Below are 19,697 nucleotides of genomic sequence, written 5' to 3' on the forward strand. Positions count from 1 at the left end.
AAAAAAAACAACAAAAAAACAGAGAAGAAGAAAATAAACAACAGAATATTCTGCCACTGAATCCAGAGGAAAAAAGGTGCTGAAACTTGCCCAAACCAAAACAACAACATCATTTAGAGTGGTTTACCAATCCAGCCGATAGCTCTTAAAGCAATTGTGGCCATATTGAAACACAGACCCAACCACTGGCCACTTTGGCGAGCGTGTCACATAAACACGCACTGTACGCAGCATTATACTGTGGCAAATTTGGAAGAAATTAGATATGACAATTATTTCTATTTGTTTTTCTTCAAATTTGCTGTTTTTCTCTGCTTTGTTTTTGTTTGTTACTTGAGCCTCAGAAAAGCTCCAATCGCTCTTTGTTTCTCTGCTGCTTGTGTTTGTGCATATTGTCGTCACTGTCAGCCAGAGCTTCAAAAAAAGACATGCAAACATCTCGCATCCAATGCTAAAACAAGATATTAATCATCCCTTTGCTGAATTCAACAATGAATAACATTAATTGCAATCTTGAGAACCATGAATCGTGGTTCTGTGAGTGGCACACACAAAGTCAGCCTCTCCCCGCTGATAAAAGACTTGAAAAAGACCCTATTGAGTGAAGTGGAGACTGGGAGTTTGGTAGGGGAGCTCACCTGTGGAGAGGAGTCTATAGCTGCATAGAAGGCCCAACAGCTGCCAGGGTTGTAAGTCTAGGCACCTAGCAGAGCCGCAGAATGGGAAATGCAAGGCGCTCTTTCAATGCACTGCCACTTAGTAACAGAAGGCATGTGCCAAACTTGCAGAATGAGAATGAAAACTCCCCCTTCGGAGTTCACTAAATATCAGCAGCGACTCTCTTTTTATCCCCTCCCCTGCTCCCCCTCCTTTTCTCTCTCTCCTTTAGTCTATTATAATTCCTCCATAAAAGAACAATGGTTGACTGAAAGACCCCCAAACCACAGAGATATACCAACAATCGGCAGGGAGAAGGAAAAAGAGGGGGGACTCAGCTGAAGTGTGGAAGCCATCAATTACTGAGGGCCTAAAGTTAACATCCCAGCAGGATATGTGCATTAGAATGCAGATATAAGCAGGCTATGGGCAGCAGATGCCTAGCGGAGCGGTCAAAAGAGCACTCTGAGCTCACGAGAGGACATATGCAATGTGGGAGACTCTTGCCTCAGAATTTACAGAAGAATAGAAAATTAAATTGAATGATGATTGTAGTAGCGGCTCAAAAGAGCCATTGTGTGGAACTAACTGGAATCATGGGTTTGAAATGTGACAAACAACTGACATCTCACATTATGGATGCCAGTGCACATGGCTGTGGTGCGGCCTCAATAAATCTCACACATCATCAGCGTGATTGCCGTGGATGTGGAGTTCGCCGCTGCAACAAGTGGCCCCGTCGGCTCCAGTCGGGTCGAAGAAACGCACCGTGAATCCTCCGCATGCACTGCCCTAACAGGATTTTCCCCTCTCACCACATCTCTCTATTCTGGCTGCTCAGCAAGACTCAGCCCTCTGGGCTTCCTCGCGCTGCTAATTTACACTAGCCTGCAGGCTACCTTCACAGTCAGAACAGTGCAATTGTATTTTCAGGCTCATTAAGCAATAGCACAGAGAAGGGGAGCTCTTACCCCCCATCTACTTTCCCGTCCACGCTCTGTTCAGCAGGGTAGAAAGGGGAGTACAGAAGAGATGAAAGGTGGGATAAAGAAATGGAGCGAAGCGCTGAATTATAGTGGTGAGGCTCTATCAGGTTGTTTGTGTTTACTACATCAGTTCTTTTGGAAGTCGAGGAGGAGGATGAGGAGGAGGAGAGCGCACAGCCGCTGCTCTCGATCTTCTGAGAACCAATCCGGCTGCTCAGTAGCAGCCCTATTCAGGATCAACCCATGCTTGTTTATTTGAAAGAGACCCCGCTTTTTTAACTTCCCACCCTCTCTATTGTTCCACTGCTCATGGGGAGGACTTTGAAATTGTAATCTCGGGATATTCAAACACACACATTTGTTCTGACCTTTGGTGCCTGCAATAACATTATTACTGTCAGACAGGCATCGCCAATTTGGATCTATGCTGCATTCGACCGCTTTGATTTGAGCCTTTTGTTGACTTGTAAAAGATTTGCACGACGAGTTAGATTAAGGAATGAGGGCCGAAACAGGTGACAAACATCCATTTTTTGCCATTAAAATAATTGAAGGAAGTTGTGCATATTTTTAAAGAGCCTTGCAACAAATGTGGAGAAAAATAAATTCTATTTAATCCACAAATAATCAGTAACTGCTGATAAAGATTTCCTGTAAACAATCTAATTGGTTTCTTTTGTTGAACTTAACCTCATGCCTGGTTATTTGAACCAACTGTCCAAAGAAAAAAAAAATAACACTATAAACCGTCACACATTTAGACATGTGAGCTCAGGAAAGACACATTCTGAAATATAAAACTAAATTTTGTTTTGACTGTTTTTTACATCAAGTGCATTCATCAGTTTCTAGTCATTATTGGTGAAATGATTCTTGTCTTCATTTCCTTTTTTGGAGCAATAAAACAACACATCTATTATCAATACAATCCATCCATCGTTTAGTGGAATTCGACTGTTAGCATTCAGCTAAAAGGGTGAATTATCATCTCACTTACAGTCCTGAAATGAAACCAAAGAACAAAATTGGCTGCAACAAATTTCATATATTTCTCCAACTGCCAGCTGATACATTTTTATGACCTGCAAAAGAAAAGATCTCATATAATATATTCCCAATCGCTGTAATTTATTCAATAGTTGCTGGTTTTGGCCTCACTGGGATTTGAGTCCAGCAGCGAATGAGAAAATTGATGCTGCTCACCTCGAGTCTTTTCTCTCAAATCCACTGCATCACAGTTTTGGCTGCTAAGAGCATATGAGATTGTGGCGACATTCTTCGGTTTGTGAATGAGACCACAGAGTAGCCACACAAAGTTCCTCGTCCCCAGTCCTCAACCTAACTCGCCCACTCGCATTGTCTCTAGACTTTCCTCAAGAATGTGGATTTCTATGGCCGACGGCAAGCCAGACAAAATTGCCAATTGCATTGTCACCTCTCGTGGTTTTTTCTCCTCAACAATCTCCATTGGCAGCAGAGTTCAGGAGGAACCCTCTCAACGAAAACATCTGTTTCTGAGGATCCTGGAGTGGGAAACAGTGTTAAGATGTTATTGAAAAACGTAGCCATCAGTGTATGTACAAACATTAGTTTCAGCCTGAGTTCAAAATGGTAATCCCACCACCGCGGTCGAGAGAAATAAACCCTGTTGTGTTTAAGGTTTGGATTCTAAACAGCAGCTATAACAGGACATCTCCTGATTGCTTTTTTACAGCCCAAAAAAGAAGCCATGATGAAGGCAATTTGCTTCCTTCGCTTCAGCACGGCAAGAATATTTCCCTCATTACCCTGCATTCAAACACAGGGCACGCTGATGCCACAAGAGGAAGTGGCTTTGGCAGAAAATGTCAAACCAGCGTTTAAGTGCAGGATTGAAGCCGGTCTGATGTGGATTGGATCAACTTGTTAAGTCAAATGAAAGGTCAAGATATTTTTCCACAGCGTTGAGCAACCGTAAGAACAGCTATTTTAACTGTTGTTAAACGGAGAGCGCCATGCTGGTCACCTTATGCGAGGCAGGCAAACGAGTCGAGGTGTCGACAGAGAAAGAAAGCTTAAAATTACACAGAAATGTAGATAATTACCTCTATTTCATGCAGAAATGTTTATCTCCTACGTCTAACATCTGATCACTTGAGGCAAACGGCTTCAGCACAATATACCACTCTCCCCCTGCTGTTTCACAAGAAAAGTGAGAGCGGAGTGATAGCGCTGCGTCGGGACGCACTCGCTTGTCCTCATCTGCTCTGCGCCGTCATATCGGCAAAGTGTCCATCTCGTTGAGGCCTGTAGCTGCAGGTCTTTGTGCCACTGTCGACACATCTCACAGGGATTGGGTTCCACATCTCGCTCACTCCTCTAAATGATATGTTTGTTTGTCGGAGGGCCTCAATGCAGCAGGGAATTCACACATTGTTGATGGAGGGCAGACACTATGTCGTATGGACTCCCACAATGTCTGGTTCATCAGCTGGTGCTGCACCTGAAGAGTCCAGTATCGACTGGATCGTCTTTTACCTGGAAAATGAAATGCGCTTTAGATCTCCGAAAGTCAGCAAGAACTTTGGTATGCAACTTTGACGTCATATTTTACAGAAACCAACACGTTCTCACTCCCAACTTGTCACATTCAGCAGCTTGGTCAGTAGCCGTCAAACTATGACAGCCTACCTACCGCTCTAGCATCAGTTCCAAGGTCAGGGAAGTAAAAATATGTATTAAGTAACATCCGGTTAGACTCTTAAAATAAAGCCTGCTGACCATCAAGTGTTATGGTATATGACCTTTCGACTGTTATTAAACAACTGGGGTTTTTTTTTAGTTTCGGCGTAAAAAATGATTTTAATAGGTTAAGGAAAAGATCGTGCTTTGGGTTAAATTAACTAAAATCAGTTTCGTAACTTGGGTAAGTGTTACGTGATGTGACATTATGCAATGTAACATAAGTGTGTCACTCACATAATGTAAGTTGTGTGATTTACATAAGTTAACTTATCTACCTAACAAAACTTAAGAACAAATGTCATGGACAGAAAGTGAAGCCCAGTCTCTGGAGGGAGAGTCCAGTGTATGACCCATCTAACCACCCCACCTACCCTCTGACTCAGACTTTTCTCGCCCTTTATGCCACTCTATGCCATGTCAGTGATAACAGGCTGGCAGAAACATGGCCGACAAAAGTCAATGTTTGGCTGATGGTTAGACGCTTTTTTTAATCAATTTACCTACTGCATATCAATTTTTTGTAAGATGTTATTAGGTCGTAAACGAGAGGCGTAGTTATGAAAGTTATCAGCGTTACCCCTGAAAACAAGTCAGGCGAAGCAATAAACTACAACACTTCTTCACTGTAGCGCCCATGTTGTTAGAAGCTCAAGATCACGGCGAAGTTGGCAGAATGACTACCAAAACATTTGGAAAAGGGACCATCTGAGGAGTGCGCGAACGCGCTATAAAATTGTTCTCTCACTTGGCCCTTGCACTTTATGAACTGGTTAAGTGGTTTCATCGAAGCATGAGAGTACTGAAAACGACCCCCGCATGTACACGTAAAGAAGTTTTCATTTCTGGTGCCGGCTGAGGGGAAAGTGCTTCCCATCGAGCTCGCGCCAACCTTGAAGGACGGATCTGCTTTCAAACTCACTAACACCTTCTGACACAGTTCACTCGCCTGCATGCTGTTACAGAAATGTCTTTTGGGGTAGGGGAGAGGGGGCCCGAAGCTAAATACACTGGGCCAAACACCAGGGGAGGAGAGGTAAGTGCACTTCTTGTGTAGATTTATCTCTGGGTGTACCTGGATCGGATGAACCTCTGTATGAGTCCGTGTGCTCCGCGCGCCGGCTCTCATCCCCCTCTTGCACGACACTGCGGAGATGAGATAGAGGGAAGGGTACACGGTCGCTGGGATTTAAACCCAAACCAGCTGGGTGACGAGAGGCCCCCGGTGTGCGAGGAGACAGAGGGCCGGCTTTGTCAGATAGAAAACGAAGGAGCCGGCTCAACATCAGGATTTACTCAAGTTGAATCGTCAAACAAAGTTGTGCCTCTCACCTGATGAGGGCTAAATGGTTCTTTGCACCTGAGGGCTTTCAGGAGGCCGCCGCTGAATTGTGTCAATCAGGAGTTCTTTTATTTTATGTTGTTTTTTTGGGGGGTTTTTTTTTAGGAAACAACAGCAAGAATCCAGTTAACTACTTGTAATTACAATATGAGTCCAAAAGGTTAATTATTCCTTATTTCATGGGATTAAGCTATTAAGCAGGAGGACTTGTAAAGTAATTAGGTGGAGTGAAAGATGTTGTAACTGATCAATCCATCTCTCTTGATAACTTCTTAACCGTATAAACACCATAGTATATCTGGAGCTCTCAGTGGGGTCCTGGGTTGGGCCGGACTAATGGTGTCCAGGAGGCCACGGTGTGCTGCTGACACTTTTAATGAGATGTCAGCTCAGACGTGCTGAAAAGGAAGAATTTAGATTAAAGACGGTATGAAGTTTAGGGGTGTTTACGTCCCAGGAAGCAACGCAGTGAGCTGCTCAGGGGGGAAGTGACTATTATGTGATAGAGAAGAGAGAAGAAAAAAAAGACAGCTTCCAAAGGTGAAAAGTAATTGAGTACCTACTTCACCACACCTCAAAAGCAAATATTGTACATTTGATTCAAATATTTGTGTCTTAGTTTTTGGTTGCTTTGCAGATTAAAACATAAAACAAGCCTCTAAAATATGATTACTGTAGCTTTAATCTGACCAACTCTAATTGTTAAACGCTGGTAAAGGTTCACATCACACAGATGTAATAATGATCCAATAACGACAAGACGCTCTGAACCGGGCTATTCTGCATAATGAGTGCTTTTTTAACTTCATTTTCCTGGTCCACAATGGCAGTTTGTTTCTCTTACTGAAATTAAAACTTAAATGCAAGACTTTCACTTCTGACTTTAATTTAGCAATGCTTGTCAGACATATCACCTGAAATAAATAAAGGCATCTGAGCACAGGAAACATCCCACAATTCTTTCTATCAAATTCACATCAGAAGGCTTTTCACCTGGTGTAAAGTCCATGATGACTTTAATGAAACATGTCGGGATGAAGCCCTCGCCTCTCACCCGAGTAGACGTGAAACAGTTAACTGTCAGCTGCCTGCTCGCAGCTCCGTGCAGAGGACTATGAAATATTCGGAGGACAATTGGTTAAGTGGAGTTAACTGTTGCCTTTTTCTCCCCGAGGTATCTTCCTTTTTGATCCCGCCGAGCCTGGCGCCTCGCAAAACACAACTTGTCTGGCTTATTAAATAGTATGACCTGGAGAAAGAAAACGCCTGTTGCTTCTCAACTGAGGCCATTGTGAAGCGAGAGGAGCTCATGACAGGCCTTAAATTGCTGTAATGCTGTGTGACCAACACTCATACCTAATCAATTTCTACCGTGGTGGCTGCGCACCTTTTCTTATTCCGCCCTCGCTTTATTTTATTTTTTTGTTTTGCACTCGTTTTTATTATTTGAATGACTTTATTCCAGCTGTTTTGTGAATTTAATTTAATTCATTCATTGGTTTGGCGCGCTGTGTTAAAAATCTGCGGATTTAGTATATATTCCTTCTTCTTCTTCTTTGAAAAGGCACCACTTTGATATCGACATGAGACTCTTTAGATCCTGCTCAGCTTTACGGTAGCAGAATAATTCAGTGAATAGCACCGATGGAGTGGTCGGCTAATGGATGTAAATGGTCAAGAGAGTCCTCCCCACTGGTTAATTGCGCTAAAATTGGTCTAAGCTACTTTGTGAGGGCCATCAATGGTCCCGCACCGCATGGGGTCTGTATGATTAACTTCTCCTTCCTTTCAAAGGCCTCTTGATGTTCCCTTGGAAGGCGGCGGGCCAATCAAAACCGCACTCGGAGACGTCACAGGGCCAACGTGGGGAGCTGATTGGTGCGCGCGGGGAGGGGGACCAGCCCCTGTCCTTTTATAGACGACCCCGTACAGCGCGTAAAAGCTACCGGGCACCGCTGACAGCGCAGAGAAGCACATTGGACAGTGTACACCTCAGCGACTCCATTCCTCTGAACGGGCCACACGGAGGTGCATGGCCCCATCCCCCTGTATCATGATGAATCCTGTGCAGGGGTCTCCGTCCCAGGACGCCAAACAGCTTCATCAAAAAGAGGAGACGGATACGGAGGAAGAGGAGGCTCAGCCTAAAGACATGACCACCGAGAAAGGATACAAACTCCAGCGGAGCAGCCTCCCGTTTAGCGTCGAGTCGTTGATTTCCAAGAAGACCACCTGTCGGACTTCTTACCCCCCGTCAGATTTAGCTCTGGTCCTGCCGCAGCCCGCGGCCGGGCAGGGCGGCGCGCAGTTCTCTCCAAGGACTCTTTACGCGGAGAGGAAAGTTTCCGCGGAGAGCTCGCAGGGTGTTTCCAGTAGTTCCTGCGAGGACAGTCCGCAGTGTTGTGAGAAAGATCAGAGCACTTGGTTCCAGACGTCCTCGTTTTCCACTCCGCCTCGTAAGTCCGTCCCTCTGCTGTTCTGAACTCTGAAACACACTGCGTTTATTCATGATCTACTGTCGATAGAATAAGAATATCAAGTGTTGTTGGGTTATCTTTGCGCTAGATTATATTTTATTTGTTGTTTCATGGGGATATTAGTATTGCGTGTATCTCTGCAGACTGTGCGTAAATGTATTTCTGGCATTTTGCTTTTTGTTAAGTCTCAAAAACAGCAGATAAATGACGTCTAAGTGCCGCTGAAGCACACATTTGACTGCTGTATTGGCTCTTTGTTGTATGTCTTAATATATATTCAGGTCATATATGGAGTCAAATATAAAAATCAGAGTCAGCTGATTAAACTCCACAATTAATGTTTGATCAACAGAATGTTTGTGATGCTGACAGAAACAAAAGTTTTTAGGTTTTTTTGTCAACAAAAATACAGTAAAACCTTTATATAGTGTGTGTTTACTTGCTGCGTCATGGTTGTGTTTTCATTTAATGTTAAAGGCTCAAATGTTCACCTGCGGCCACGATCGAGATTTCCCGAGACAACAAATAAATTTCAATTTAATCTCACCTCGGGTGTTTCTCCTCTGTCATTTTTCCTCTAACAGGGAGCTCCAGTCCAACTCAGTGTACTTTAAGGAAACACAAAAACAACAGGAAACCTCGCACGCCCTTCACTACCTCCCAGCTGCTGGCGCTGGAGCGCAAGTTTCGCCAGAAGCAGTACCTCTCCATCGCCGAGAGAGCCGAGTTCTCCAACTCTCTCAACCTGACGGAGACCCAGGTCAAAATATGGTTTCAGAACAGGAGAGCGAAAGCCAAGAGACTGCAGGAGGCCGAGCTGGAGAAGTTCAAACTGGCCTCGAAGCCCGTCCTGCCCGCCTTCGCGCTACCGTTCCCCCTCGGAGCGCACATGGGGTCCCCGACATGGGGCCCGTCGAGCGCCTTCCCGAGGCCCAGTCTGCCGGTCCCAGGACTGTTCAGTGGACCCGTCACTTATGGGATGTACTATTTGTCTTAGTATTACAGCGTGTGCATGTGTGTGTGTTTTTAAAAAGAAAAATGTCTTCTGTCATGGTTGCAATACACTTGCGAGCGAGGATGATGAGCTTTTCTACATCTCGGGAAACATTTTATGTTTTCAGGTTTGGAGAGAAGCTTTCTGACCTCCAGGATAAAAAAAAATCGGGACACATTTTGAATACATAATCGCGTGCGTAATTGGACTCAGTGTCCTCTTGCTTGACAGCTTTCAGTTCTGTGGATTGTGGATTCACAGGCCTGAATTACTTAGGCAATACTCCAAAAGCAAATGTCAGGGTTTTTTTTTTTTTTTTAAACGACATGCCTTAAATATCTCATTCCAGTCCGTCCACCGCGCCTCGCAACCGTTTGAGAAAAGGGACATTCACAGTGTCCAGGCAGCGATAGACTGAGGCGGAGGACGAAATGTTTAAAAGCAACAGAAAAGTACTTAAACGGTGTCAGTGCCTTAAGACCAGTGTATCACTTGAAGTATTTCTCCTCAATCCGCGTTGACTGTTTCTGCTCAGACTGCAGGTTTTCTCTTAGAGTTGCCGTTTGAATATTTGTTATTCCCTCACAGCGGCTCTTGTCACGACTTCAACATTTTGTAAACGTGGAGCAAAATTATATTTTAGAAAAACTCTTGTATTAGATCTTTTTAAAACTCTCACAACGTGGCCTTTACGGGAGTAATAATAGTTTGTTGGGTTGTTTTTTTTGTTTTTGTTTTTTTGTCTGAGGAATTTTGCTGTAAATGTAAATAAAATGTGTAGTGTTCATAAAGCCCTGCAGCCTCGCCTGAGGAGCGGCAGGAGAAGTGGTATTTATTGAATATCTTTGTATCTGTACTGTGTACATACATCACTCTATCTAAATGTTCAGTTACTTGTAAAAACTGATTTTTTAGTAAATAAACATTATACAAGACCTGAAAGTGGCTGCTCTGTTTTGCATCATTCTCCAGTGTTTTTTTGTTTTTGTTTGTTTTTTTGTTTAAATATGCATATAAGTCTGATGACTGAGTTTAGATAAAGTGCTCCTCCCAGAAACAGGACTTTATCAAAGATTAATTGATTTAATTGTATTTAATTTGTATGGAAACTGCTTTTTGGTAAACATGTCAAATATCGGCCATTGTTGCCAAAACCACTTCGCCCGGGCTATGTGATTATTAGAATCATCTAATTTGAAACTGGCCCAATAATTACGTAGATTTTCCATTAACCTAATTTTTTATCAATACATTTTAATCCAAAATTGCGTGCAGACGTACAATAAGTTAACGTTGAAAAAAAATCATCTGGAACAAACAAAACTTTGTGTTTCTCCTTTGGCACTTCACACATCAGTGTTTGCATTTATTTTTTTAAGTTTTAACCTGTGTGCGTAATGGCCTTTATTTTAAATGAACACATCTCGTCGTTTCAAAAGAGTTAAAAATCAACGTTAATGCGTGTAACGTGCATAACGGGCACCTGAAAGACTATACATAGGACTGTACTCCAAGTAGAAAATATTTCCAGTAAAGAAAAATAAACCGTTCAGAGCAGCTGCAATGATAAATAGGCTATAAGTAGTTAATGTCCACCTCAATACCGATATCCACCTGCTTATTCTCATCATGCCCACAACAGTTTCAGAAGTCTTGCAAAATGAGCACATGTTACGGAGAACACAAAACATTTTTTGAACGTGATGTTAATGGATCTATTTTTTAATATTAACCTATTGTTTGGCACACTTTAGGTCACACCTTGTAGTAGCCTGTCACTCTGTACCAGTGGGTGAAATGCTATACAATAATGCTGCCTAACTATGCCTATATAAACTAATGTTAACGCGAGTTATGTCAAAAATATATACATATATATCTATGTATCTTTTTTCCCCCATCCTCCAATTTTCATTTCCACGCTCTTTTGTTCTTGTTCTCCAACAGAAGGGAGCCTGTGTCGCCTTTATAGCCTAAATAAAATTACGGGAACACGATTTAAAGTTGACTTTGGTATATTTACAGTTCCCCAATTAAAGATACAGATATACTGCAGGCTAAGATATCGTATAGTTATAAAGATATAGTGCAGATGGTCTCAATGAGCTTTTGACGAACAAGTGAAGGCGGTGTGAGTCGCTGCACTCGGCCCGTCCAGCAGGGGGCGGTGGTGGGCGCAGCTCCCCGCTGCTCCTGCTCCCGATGAAGAAGAAGCAGTTCCGCTGCTCCGCTCTGTCACAGTCAACACTATCGGACAGCGAGGTGAGTACATTAGCTGAGCGGCTTACTGAATGAAAGAACATCTAATGGAAATCTGTTTCAGCAATTACTTTTGCAGCGGACTCAAGTATCATTGTGTGCGAGTCTGCACAAGCAAACGCGACGTTCAGTCGGTGTTTTGTTAAAATCCTTCGGTCACATAGAGGCTTCTCTGACCTTGGCTAGCAGGCTAACAGAGCTAGCTACCGTTAGCTTGATCTGCTGGGCGACTTAACAGAAGAACATGTCAAGGGCCCTCTGTCATTGTTTGTCTCTCGTCTGAAGTGTGTTTTTACAATTTTTTATGATCCGTTAGTTATTAAAAACATGCTCTAGATTTACTAGCTCATGCAGTCGGACGCTCTTTATTCGCAATGTTAATTAAAACTAGCGTTACAGTTGGCGTTAAATTGCATTGATGGCGAACAGCTAACTTAAGTGTCTATCTGCATTGAATGTTCATTGTCAGCAAAGTTTAACATAATTGTATGATATTCCTGAGACACAGACCCTGGAGTAAACCATTACATGGGAACTTGGTGCACTGCATTGAGTAACTGCATTTTGACATCGCGTTGTGCATTAAGTCTGTAGGAAACACGTATATGTCTGTGACATGGCTACTACTTTGCTCCGTGTTTTAATAAAAGAAATTTAATTAGGTTAAATACACATGAAACCATTCTATCAGCAGCTTGTAGTATAAATTACACTGCAATGTCAATGCAAAGTAGGCCGCCATTACTACACCTACCATACAAGAACGCATGGTCCTTAAAATGCTGGTGCCATATAACTGTACACATACAGTCAGTATCCAGGTAATTGGATGCACCTACCTGGACTAATGTTGTCTTATAGAATGCCATGTAATAAATTCTACCGTCATGAAGGTCACATGTTCAATTTGCGTTGAAACGGCCTTAAAGAGTCGTTGATAAAACCTTCAGGTATTTTAGGAAGCTGTATTTAGGCATTATTGGGTTAGGGTTTTCAAATATTTAGTCAAACCTCACTGATCCAAGTGGAGTAGATGAAATATTAGAAACACTTCAAAGTAACGCAAAACAATTAATCAGCAGCTACATCATTCAAAATAACCATAAACTTGGGGGAGAGGAGGACAAGATGGGGGAGAAGCAGTGGGAGAGATGGGAGGAGTGGCGATACAGCGACCACAGCAGTACTAACAGAGATGTGAATATTAATAATGCTGAACGTACAATAATATTAGTAATCATCATAACAATAATCATCAATAATGATAGTAGAAGTCAAGTCAGTGAAATGTATTAGATATGCTGGTGCTTGAGGTCTTGTAATGAAAAGTTTCTGGACTAAAAAGATTTTCTTCTACCTTTCAGAGAGTCAGGATGTCAGGCCGTCGTGTAGCCCTGAAGGCCCTTGATTGGGTGGCGTTTGCTGAGCGCGTTCCACCCAACCAGAGGGCCATGTTCAATGCACTGAAGACTCGCAGTGATGCCATCGCTGCCAAGTTAGTTTCACACAGACAACAGGCTTAGAAAGTCGCCTTCAATCTCAACTTCTGTCTTGTAGTACAGAACTTCATTCATTGATGTGTTGTCCTGCTTTTAAGCAAAACGGTGTCAATGTGAGGGAAGATTCAGTGTCCCTACTGTGAAGTTATCTTCCATGCTGTGAGAGAGTGGTGTAGGTGATACCGAGCTGAAGTGTCCTCTGCTCACCGTTTGTGAGAAGCTCTGCAAGGCGCTGGAAAGAGAATTGCATGTAAATGCATGCAAGACATCCTGCATCCTAAGATCTATAGGAACATAATGCAGTTCCTTATGTGTGGATGTTCCTTTTTTATTTACACATCAGGGCTTAAGCCAGTATTTCATTCTTAACATTATGTGTGAACATTTCTGAAACATAATTTGGCTATTAAGGTTATTATGAGATGTTTTGAAAACAAAAAAAAATCTAATTTGCGGTCTAAAACTGTTAAATCAGTGTGCCAGTCATTTAATTCTTAGCTTCTTTAATGCTTTTAACAGGTCCTCATTAGGGGTGTCAACGTTTACAATTTTTTCTACACGTGTAAACGGGGCTTCTAACCGACGTGTAACCGGTTACACGTCGGAGATTTATGATCTCTTTCTATCGCAGTTGTGGTAGCACCGATGCCAGCAGCAGTCTCTCCCTCCAACTTGTTCGGGTGTTTCCATCGCAGGTGGTTTAGCATGGATCCCGTGCTGTTGTTGTAAGCCAACTTTGCCTGACATAGCCTACACTCAACTTGATTTCCACTGGCAGTTTGTTCAAAAAACACACAGTGCTCCGCTTGTTGACCGCCGCCATCGTGTCCCCCAGTCAACTTGAAGTGAGGTGACGCGACACTGGCTGTGGCTGCGGGGGTTTTTTTTTTTTTTTTTTTATATCATCGTAACATTGTGCCCCATTCATCTATTATGTATGCGGATAACTGCGCTAGTGGGAACATTTAATTGTATAGTTAGTTAATGTTATTATCTGAAGCCTTCAGGCAACATTATCTTACTTTCACTTTTAAAAATTGCGTCCGTCCAATTTTCCTTCGGCCGTCGGTATCAATTTATAGCGGGTCGGCTCTGGTACGGAATGTAATCTGTGCTACTGTCGGAAAACGGGTCGGATGCGGTGACCCGTGCAGGACTCTGCTCTAAGTGACCATTTTAATCCTCTAGCCAATTATCAAGCTAAATATCCAACATGCTAGTTAACGTCAAAGACTGTGGTGGAAGACGACGGTAAAATATTTCCACTAGATTAATTTATGCCTGAATTTTTAAGGTTTGGCGGCTTTTATTTTGCCGTGGCGGTGCGCCACAGTAAATTACATGTAGAGGAAACCCTGAATAGTATATATTGATGAGAAATGAACGAGGAGGAGGAGGAAAAAAAAGACGTGTAAACGGTTATTGATTTTTCTAAACGGTTATGATTTGTTATCCGTGTACCCGTTTACACGTGTAGACGTTGACACCCCTAGTCCTCATTGCTAATTGCATTTGGTAATTACTTGCATTTGTTTCCTTTTGTTCATCTTTTTACATTTTAATCTAATGAACATATTTGCTCATCACTATTATATTTTTCTACTGACTAGATTCTTTTTCGCTGTACCTTCATTCTCATTTCTTAAACCCCATCTTCTCTATTTATACCAGACTAACTTCCCTGCCAGAGACTCCTGCAGCCATTGACTGGAGTTATTACAGGGGCGCAGTGGCCAAAGCTGGCATGGTTGATGACTTTGAGAAGAAGGTGAGTTAACTCAATTGGCTTATTGAACGTGTCATGACCAATATTCAGTCAGTCCATAATATGTAGATTGAAATATCTCCTCTCACCCTACATCAGTGGCAGTTCGGGGGGCGGGGGAAGAATTAAATGTCTCAGCAGTTTACTACCTAATTAAAAATGTTGAAGTTGTAAACAGTGTTTTAACTCTCATTTATCCTGTGTCAGAATGAGGCATTTGTCTTTGTTTCCCGGGTTGTATGTGCCCCTCTAACAAAAAAGCCAGCCCCAACCTGGACCCCATATTAAAACTGGTCCAGAACCGCCACTGCCCTACATAGCATCTTTCACTTAAACTGTAGGAGGCCTGTGAATTAAATTGAGCATAAATACATGGAGTCATCTGTAGAGGCTGTATAATCTAACTGACCAGTCAAAAGTTGTCCCTTTCAGGATATTTTGAATTTCCTTTTTGTCTGAAAAACCTGAGGGTTGCAGTGCTAATGCGAGTCCCATTTTGGAGTTGTTGAACATTTGTTGGATTGTGTTACACTGGTAAATCATAGATGTCCCTCCTACACACAGTTCCAAGCCCTGCAGATCCCAGAGCCTGTTGACACACAGACGAGTGCCATCAGCGCACAGGAAGCTGAATCTGTAAGTGATTACATCTAATGAATCCATGTTGCATCCATGAATTTCAGCTTAACTGTGCTATTGTCAAATGGGTTGACTTTTTACTGTAACAACCAAAACTACTTTCAATTATTTTACTTTTCTCTAACAGAACAAAAGTGCAGCAGCCTACATTGAAGGATCTAAGGCCCGCATTGCTGGTTATGAGGCACAGGTGAGACTTGCTAAAACACTTCATGGCGACTTCAGGAAGTCTTTATTTATGTTGTCACCATTTATTTTTTGTCTCTCACTCCCTGTTCCTTTTGTATGTGGTCTCAGTTGTCCAAGTTCCAGAACATGATCCCCTTCGATCAGATGACCATCGAGGACCTCAACGACACCTTCCCCGAGACCAAGTTGGACAAGGTCAAAAACCCCTACTGGCCCAACAAGCCCATTGCCGATCTGTAATCCTGATACTGGACATTTACCTCGCAATAAAATTATGTATTTTAAAAAGAAAAATGTTTGATGTCCTTATTTGTTAATCATCTGAACAGAAAAGGAGACTGAGTGGTTTAGAAATCTGGGCAAAATAAAGGCAACTTGTGACAATGTAGGTACTGTCCACCAGGGGGCAATGCTGCTTTAGTTTAACTTCGAAAGATAAGCTTGGCAGTCAAAATTTGTATTATTTTTGAGATACAATATGATGTTATAATTGGTCTATTTTCCTCTTGGATTAGTATTTGGTGCCAAAGTTACTGTGCTTCTGTGGCCACCAGGTCAAAAGAGAACTGTTCCTGATTCGATTATCGGCCTTCCTGAGCCACAACAGAGCATAAGAGGTTTGGTAAATGATATGTTTGACGTCATGACTTTAATCAGTGCTGAGACCTATATTGTACATTAGCATATAGTGTATTGTAAATCAAATATTTACTAATCTCCAAAGTTTTCCATGTGGAGTCCCGTTTGAAACCGTCTAAAGTTCATTTGTTGGTACTGTATGTCAATCATTTCTTATGATATCCAATCATGGATCCACTGGATGTGTCCCTCAATAATGATTGGACACCGGCAATTTATTTACATAGAAGTGGGCGGGACAGCTGGCCTTCGCCCCAGCTTTGCATTTTGATTGGCCCATCGTTACAGCATCTGAGTTATTGATTGGCTATAGTTCCGGGTGAAGTAAACAGGAGGGGTTTCATGAAAGCTGATTTCCGTTGTGTGTTATTTGACAGTCAGTGACGATTGACGGGAGTCCATCAGCTCAGGTAAACACCTTCTATAATAACCTATGTGTTATTTAATGACATGTTTTCTGTATGATGCGTTTCAGCTCAGGATTTGTGTGATTTACAGGGGGGTTTTTCTTTAGCGTTGGTGAGTAACGAGTGTCGGAAACAGGAGCTATCCGCTCAAGTGTGTAAATAACGGTGAATCTCTGTCAGACTGCGCCTGTGGAGGTCATTAAGGGAAGACAACAATCATACGAAAACTTTACATTTGATCATTAATGATTATTTGGAGTGTAGCCATCAGTGATGAGGACCAGAGCAGACCACTATCGGTAGCATCGGTAGGAGGCTAGCTAGCGCTATCCAGTGACAGCGTTAGCCAGAAGAGATTACGTTATGATGGGATAGTCAGCCAGGTGCCCTCTTCACTGGAGGCTGGAAAAAGGTTTCATTCTGCCGTTTTCAACCCCACAAATGTAGCCAAAACGCCAACAGTTGCATCACCCAGATCGCGTAATGATTCCCGCAGAAGAAAGCAATCACTTTACACTCGTCCGAACATAAACAATAAGGCCTGACTGTATCTATTGAGCTACAATCACCCTACTGGCTTCATGTGACTGCTAGCTAGCTGACGGTACACCACTGCGTCAAAACACCCTCTACTGGTGTGAACTGGCTGCGTTTCAGACGAGCTTGAGGTTTATTGTAAGAGAAAAACTACACTTTTAAGCATTCTGTCAAACTGTTTCCCGCCGTCGGCTTCGTGTGTTTACAACATAACTAAAACAATCCTGCGAAGGGTCTTTACGAGAGGACAGTAAGGTAACACCTCTGTGGGTGTAAAATGATGCAAAACTATTTTGGCTGGAGGGAAATATGAGCTGATGTCGCCCTCTGAGTTCACCTTGGTCAGTACTTTTGCTGCTGTTTGCACGAGGACTAATGTTATTTATGTCCCTGTAAGGTCCCGTTTGCTCAAGATTTAAGACGTATTTCCACAAAGGTATAGTGTGAAAGTGAAATGTATGTTTGGCGTGACTTCTAGGGTCGAGGGTGACAGACCAGCTAAAGGTGGCTGGTGTAAGTTTGAGAGTGGCACATGTGGTTTCTGTTCCACTGTTATTCAAATCTCATTCAAATATGGATGCAGTGCAGAGTCCCAGCATTTTGCAGTGTTTCCAACAACAACGCATCATCCAAATGATGGATTCATACACGCTTACTGGCTTGTTATTGTGAATGTCATGTCCCAGACTAGAGGGTGTATTGTGTTAGGTGAACACAGACATGGTTGTGTTAGTAGTCGGCCCAGGTCTGCCCCTGGACAGTGGAGTCAACACTAGCCTCATTGTTGATATAGAACAATGGGAGTAGGCCTGCATGGAGGGAGGCACGGCTAGGAGGCTAGAGGTTTACCACTGCCTCGTCCCAAGGGGTATAGCAGGCCTCTGCTTTTCTTACAGTGTTATTACCACACACGAGCCCATGTAGAGACAATCAGAAGCAAAGTGTCATGTGTTGCAACAAGTATTGGTCAACCTTCCCAACGAGAATGATGAAAGCATTGGCACAGAGATTGCTGCCCGAGATTAGAGAGTACCAACTGTTTTTCAGCACTGTCACATCCACAACTCAGCAGAGCTGGGCTCGGTTTATTGAAAAGGCGAATTTTAGGATAAAAGATAACCTGCCAAAAAACAACAAATGAGTAAATCCAGATGGGTAGCGTTGATTTCACACTGTGAAAGATTGACAGACATGTATCCAATCAGCTGAAGGTGTTTAACACAAATATCCATTCACTGACACCCTCAATCATTGCACGCAGCATTTTGAATTCTTTTAAAAATGAAAACTCTCCTCATACATATAAATAAATATGAATATTGGAGGATTAAATGTTGGTTTTGTAGAAACATTTTCATGTTCAAAAACAGGTGCTGAAGATTTTCATTTGAGAGATAACAGTGTGTCCGTCACACCAGGCATCCTGTTCTGTGGTTGGTTTGTGCCTCACAGGGTTACTTCATGTAACGTGACACTCCATCCTCAACCTTTCAATGACTGAATTTCAGCCGTGCAGCAGCACAGCCACCCCCTCCCAGCCACTGATGCTTTAGATTAAGCAGGAAATGCATCAGACGAAAGATGCAGCTGATGTCAGCCTCTGTTGTTACTTTGTATGTAGGCTAGACGATCCTATTTTGATCAATTGACTTCATCGACTTTGTTTTGTTTTTTATCTTCAACTTTAAAAACAAAAACTGAGAGGCAGGGCCGGCAATAGTCTTGCTAGTGCCAAGGACAAGTTCAGCTCCAAAGTCTGAATGTTAGTTTGAACCCATTTACTGATTATAATTAAAAAAAAAAGTTTTGTTTGTGTTTGTTTTTTCAACAGCAGTATTCAACTAGACTAACCTGATTGATAATACTGGATCAGTTTCATCACAGTGTATTGTCAAAGGAAATGGCAATCAGTAATTTTTTACTCATTATCTATCAGTATGATATGATTGAAACACATTCAAATCTTTTAGATAAATACTCGGGACACAGAGCCAGAGGCCTATTTGTAGTCTATCCTATGGTTATGTTAATGCCTTTTCTCTAATGGTCTTCAGGGTTTGGCAATTAGCCATGAGACGCTCGCTTGTTTTAAAAGCTTCTTCATGCAAGTGCTGTAGCCTACTTTGTATGCCCTCAGCAAACGTAGAGTCCCTGTTGTCAGTCAGCTTGTTTTCCCTCCAGCCTCACTTTCTGCAGGGTGGGAATGGGAAATCGGTGAGCATCAGCAAGCTAAGCTAGCATAGCTGTTTATTTGTCCATAGACAGTGAATGAAGCTTGTTGTCCCAGCCACTGTACACACACGGCTGTGTCAGCTGAATCAGTCTGTACTGGCAGATGTGGGCAGCGAGGTGGTATGTAGCCTGCCTCGATGAACTTTAGGAATTATTGCTTCGGTGCAGCAGCTCAGTGACCAGCTGGGCGACTCCCAGTGAAAGTGGACGGTTAGATTCCTGTAAAAAAAAAAAGGGGGCAACGAGAGTAGGAGAAATATCACCATGTGTGTATGTGTCTGTTTCTTTGCAGTGGCAGCATTTAGGTGAGTAGTTGAATTTTCAAGATTCAAAAACTTATCTGTCCACTAATGG

General features: G+C 42.6%; 3 protein-coding genes across 10 annotated transcripts in view; all 3 read left to right on the top strand.

The window, feature by feature from the left end:
- Positions 1-7,664: 7,664 nt before the first annotated feature.
- LOC115568163 (homeobox protein MSH-C-like) lies at positions 7,665-10,119 on the top strand. The gene is made up of 2 exons (XM_030395299.1): positions 7,665-8,162; positions 8,768-10,119. The coding sequence occupies exons 1-2, from the start codon at positions 7,739-7,741 to the stop codon at positions 9,178-9,180; spliced, it is 837 nt and encodes a 278-aa protein (XP_030251159.1). The 5' UTR covers positions 7,665-7,738; the 3' UTR covers positions 9,181-10,119.
- Positions 10,120-11,314: 1,195 nt separating this feature from the next.
- LOC115584057 (ATP synthase subunit d, mitochondrial) lies at positions 11,315-15,822 on the top strand. The gene is made up of 6 exons (XM_030421460.1): positions 11,315-11,439; positions 12,801-12,931; positions 14,607-14,703; positions 15,265-15,336; positions 15,467-15,529; positions 15,637-15,822. Exons 1-6 carry the CDS (start codon positions 11,380-11,382, stop codon positions 15,766-15,768), a joined length of 555 nt encoding a protein of 184 aa, XP_030277320.1. The 5' UTR covers positions 11,315-11,379; the 3' UTR covers positions 15,769-15,822.
- Positions 15,823-16,479: 657 nt separating this feature from the next.
- pnpla6 (patatin-like phospholipase domain containing 6) overlaps positions 16,480-19,697 on the top strand; it is a 31,781-nt gene continuing 28,563 nt past the window's right edge. For all 8 annotated transcript variants that reach the window (XM_030398799.1, XM_030399223.1, XM_030399144.1 and 5 more), the window contains exon 1: positions 16,480-16,577. The gene's annotated coding sequence lies outside the window, so the exon portion shown is untranslated. The remainder of the gene's footprint in view (positions 16,578-19,697) is intronic.

The sequence above is a fragment of the Sparus aurata genome, chromosome 1 (genome assembly GCF_900880675.1).
Source record: "Sparus aurata chromosome 1, fSpaAur1.1, whole genome shotgun sequence".
NCBI classification, from domain to species: Eukaryota; Metazoa; Chordata; class Actinopteri; order Spariformes; family Sparidae; genus Sparus; species Sparus aurata.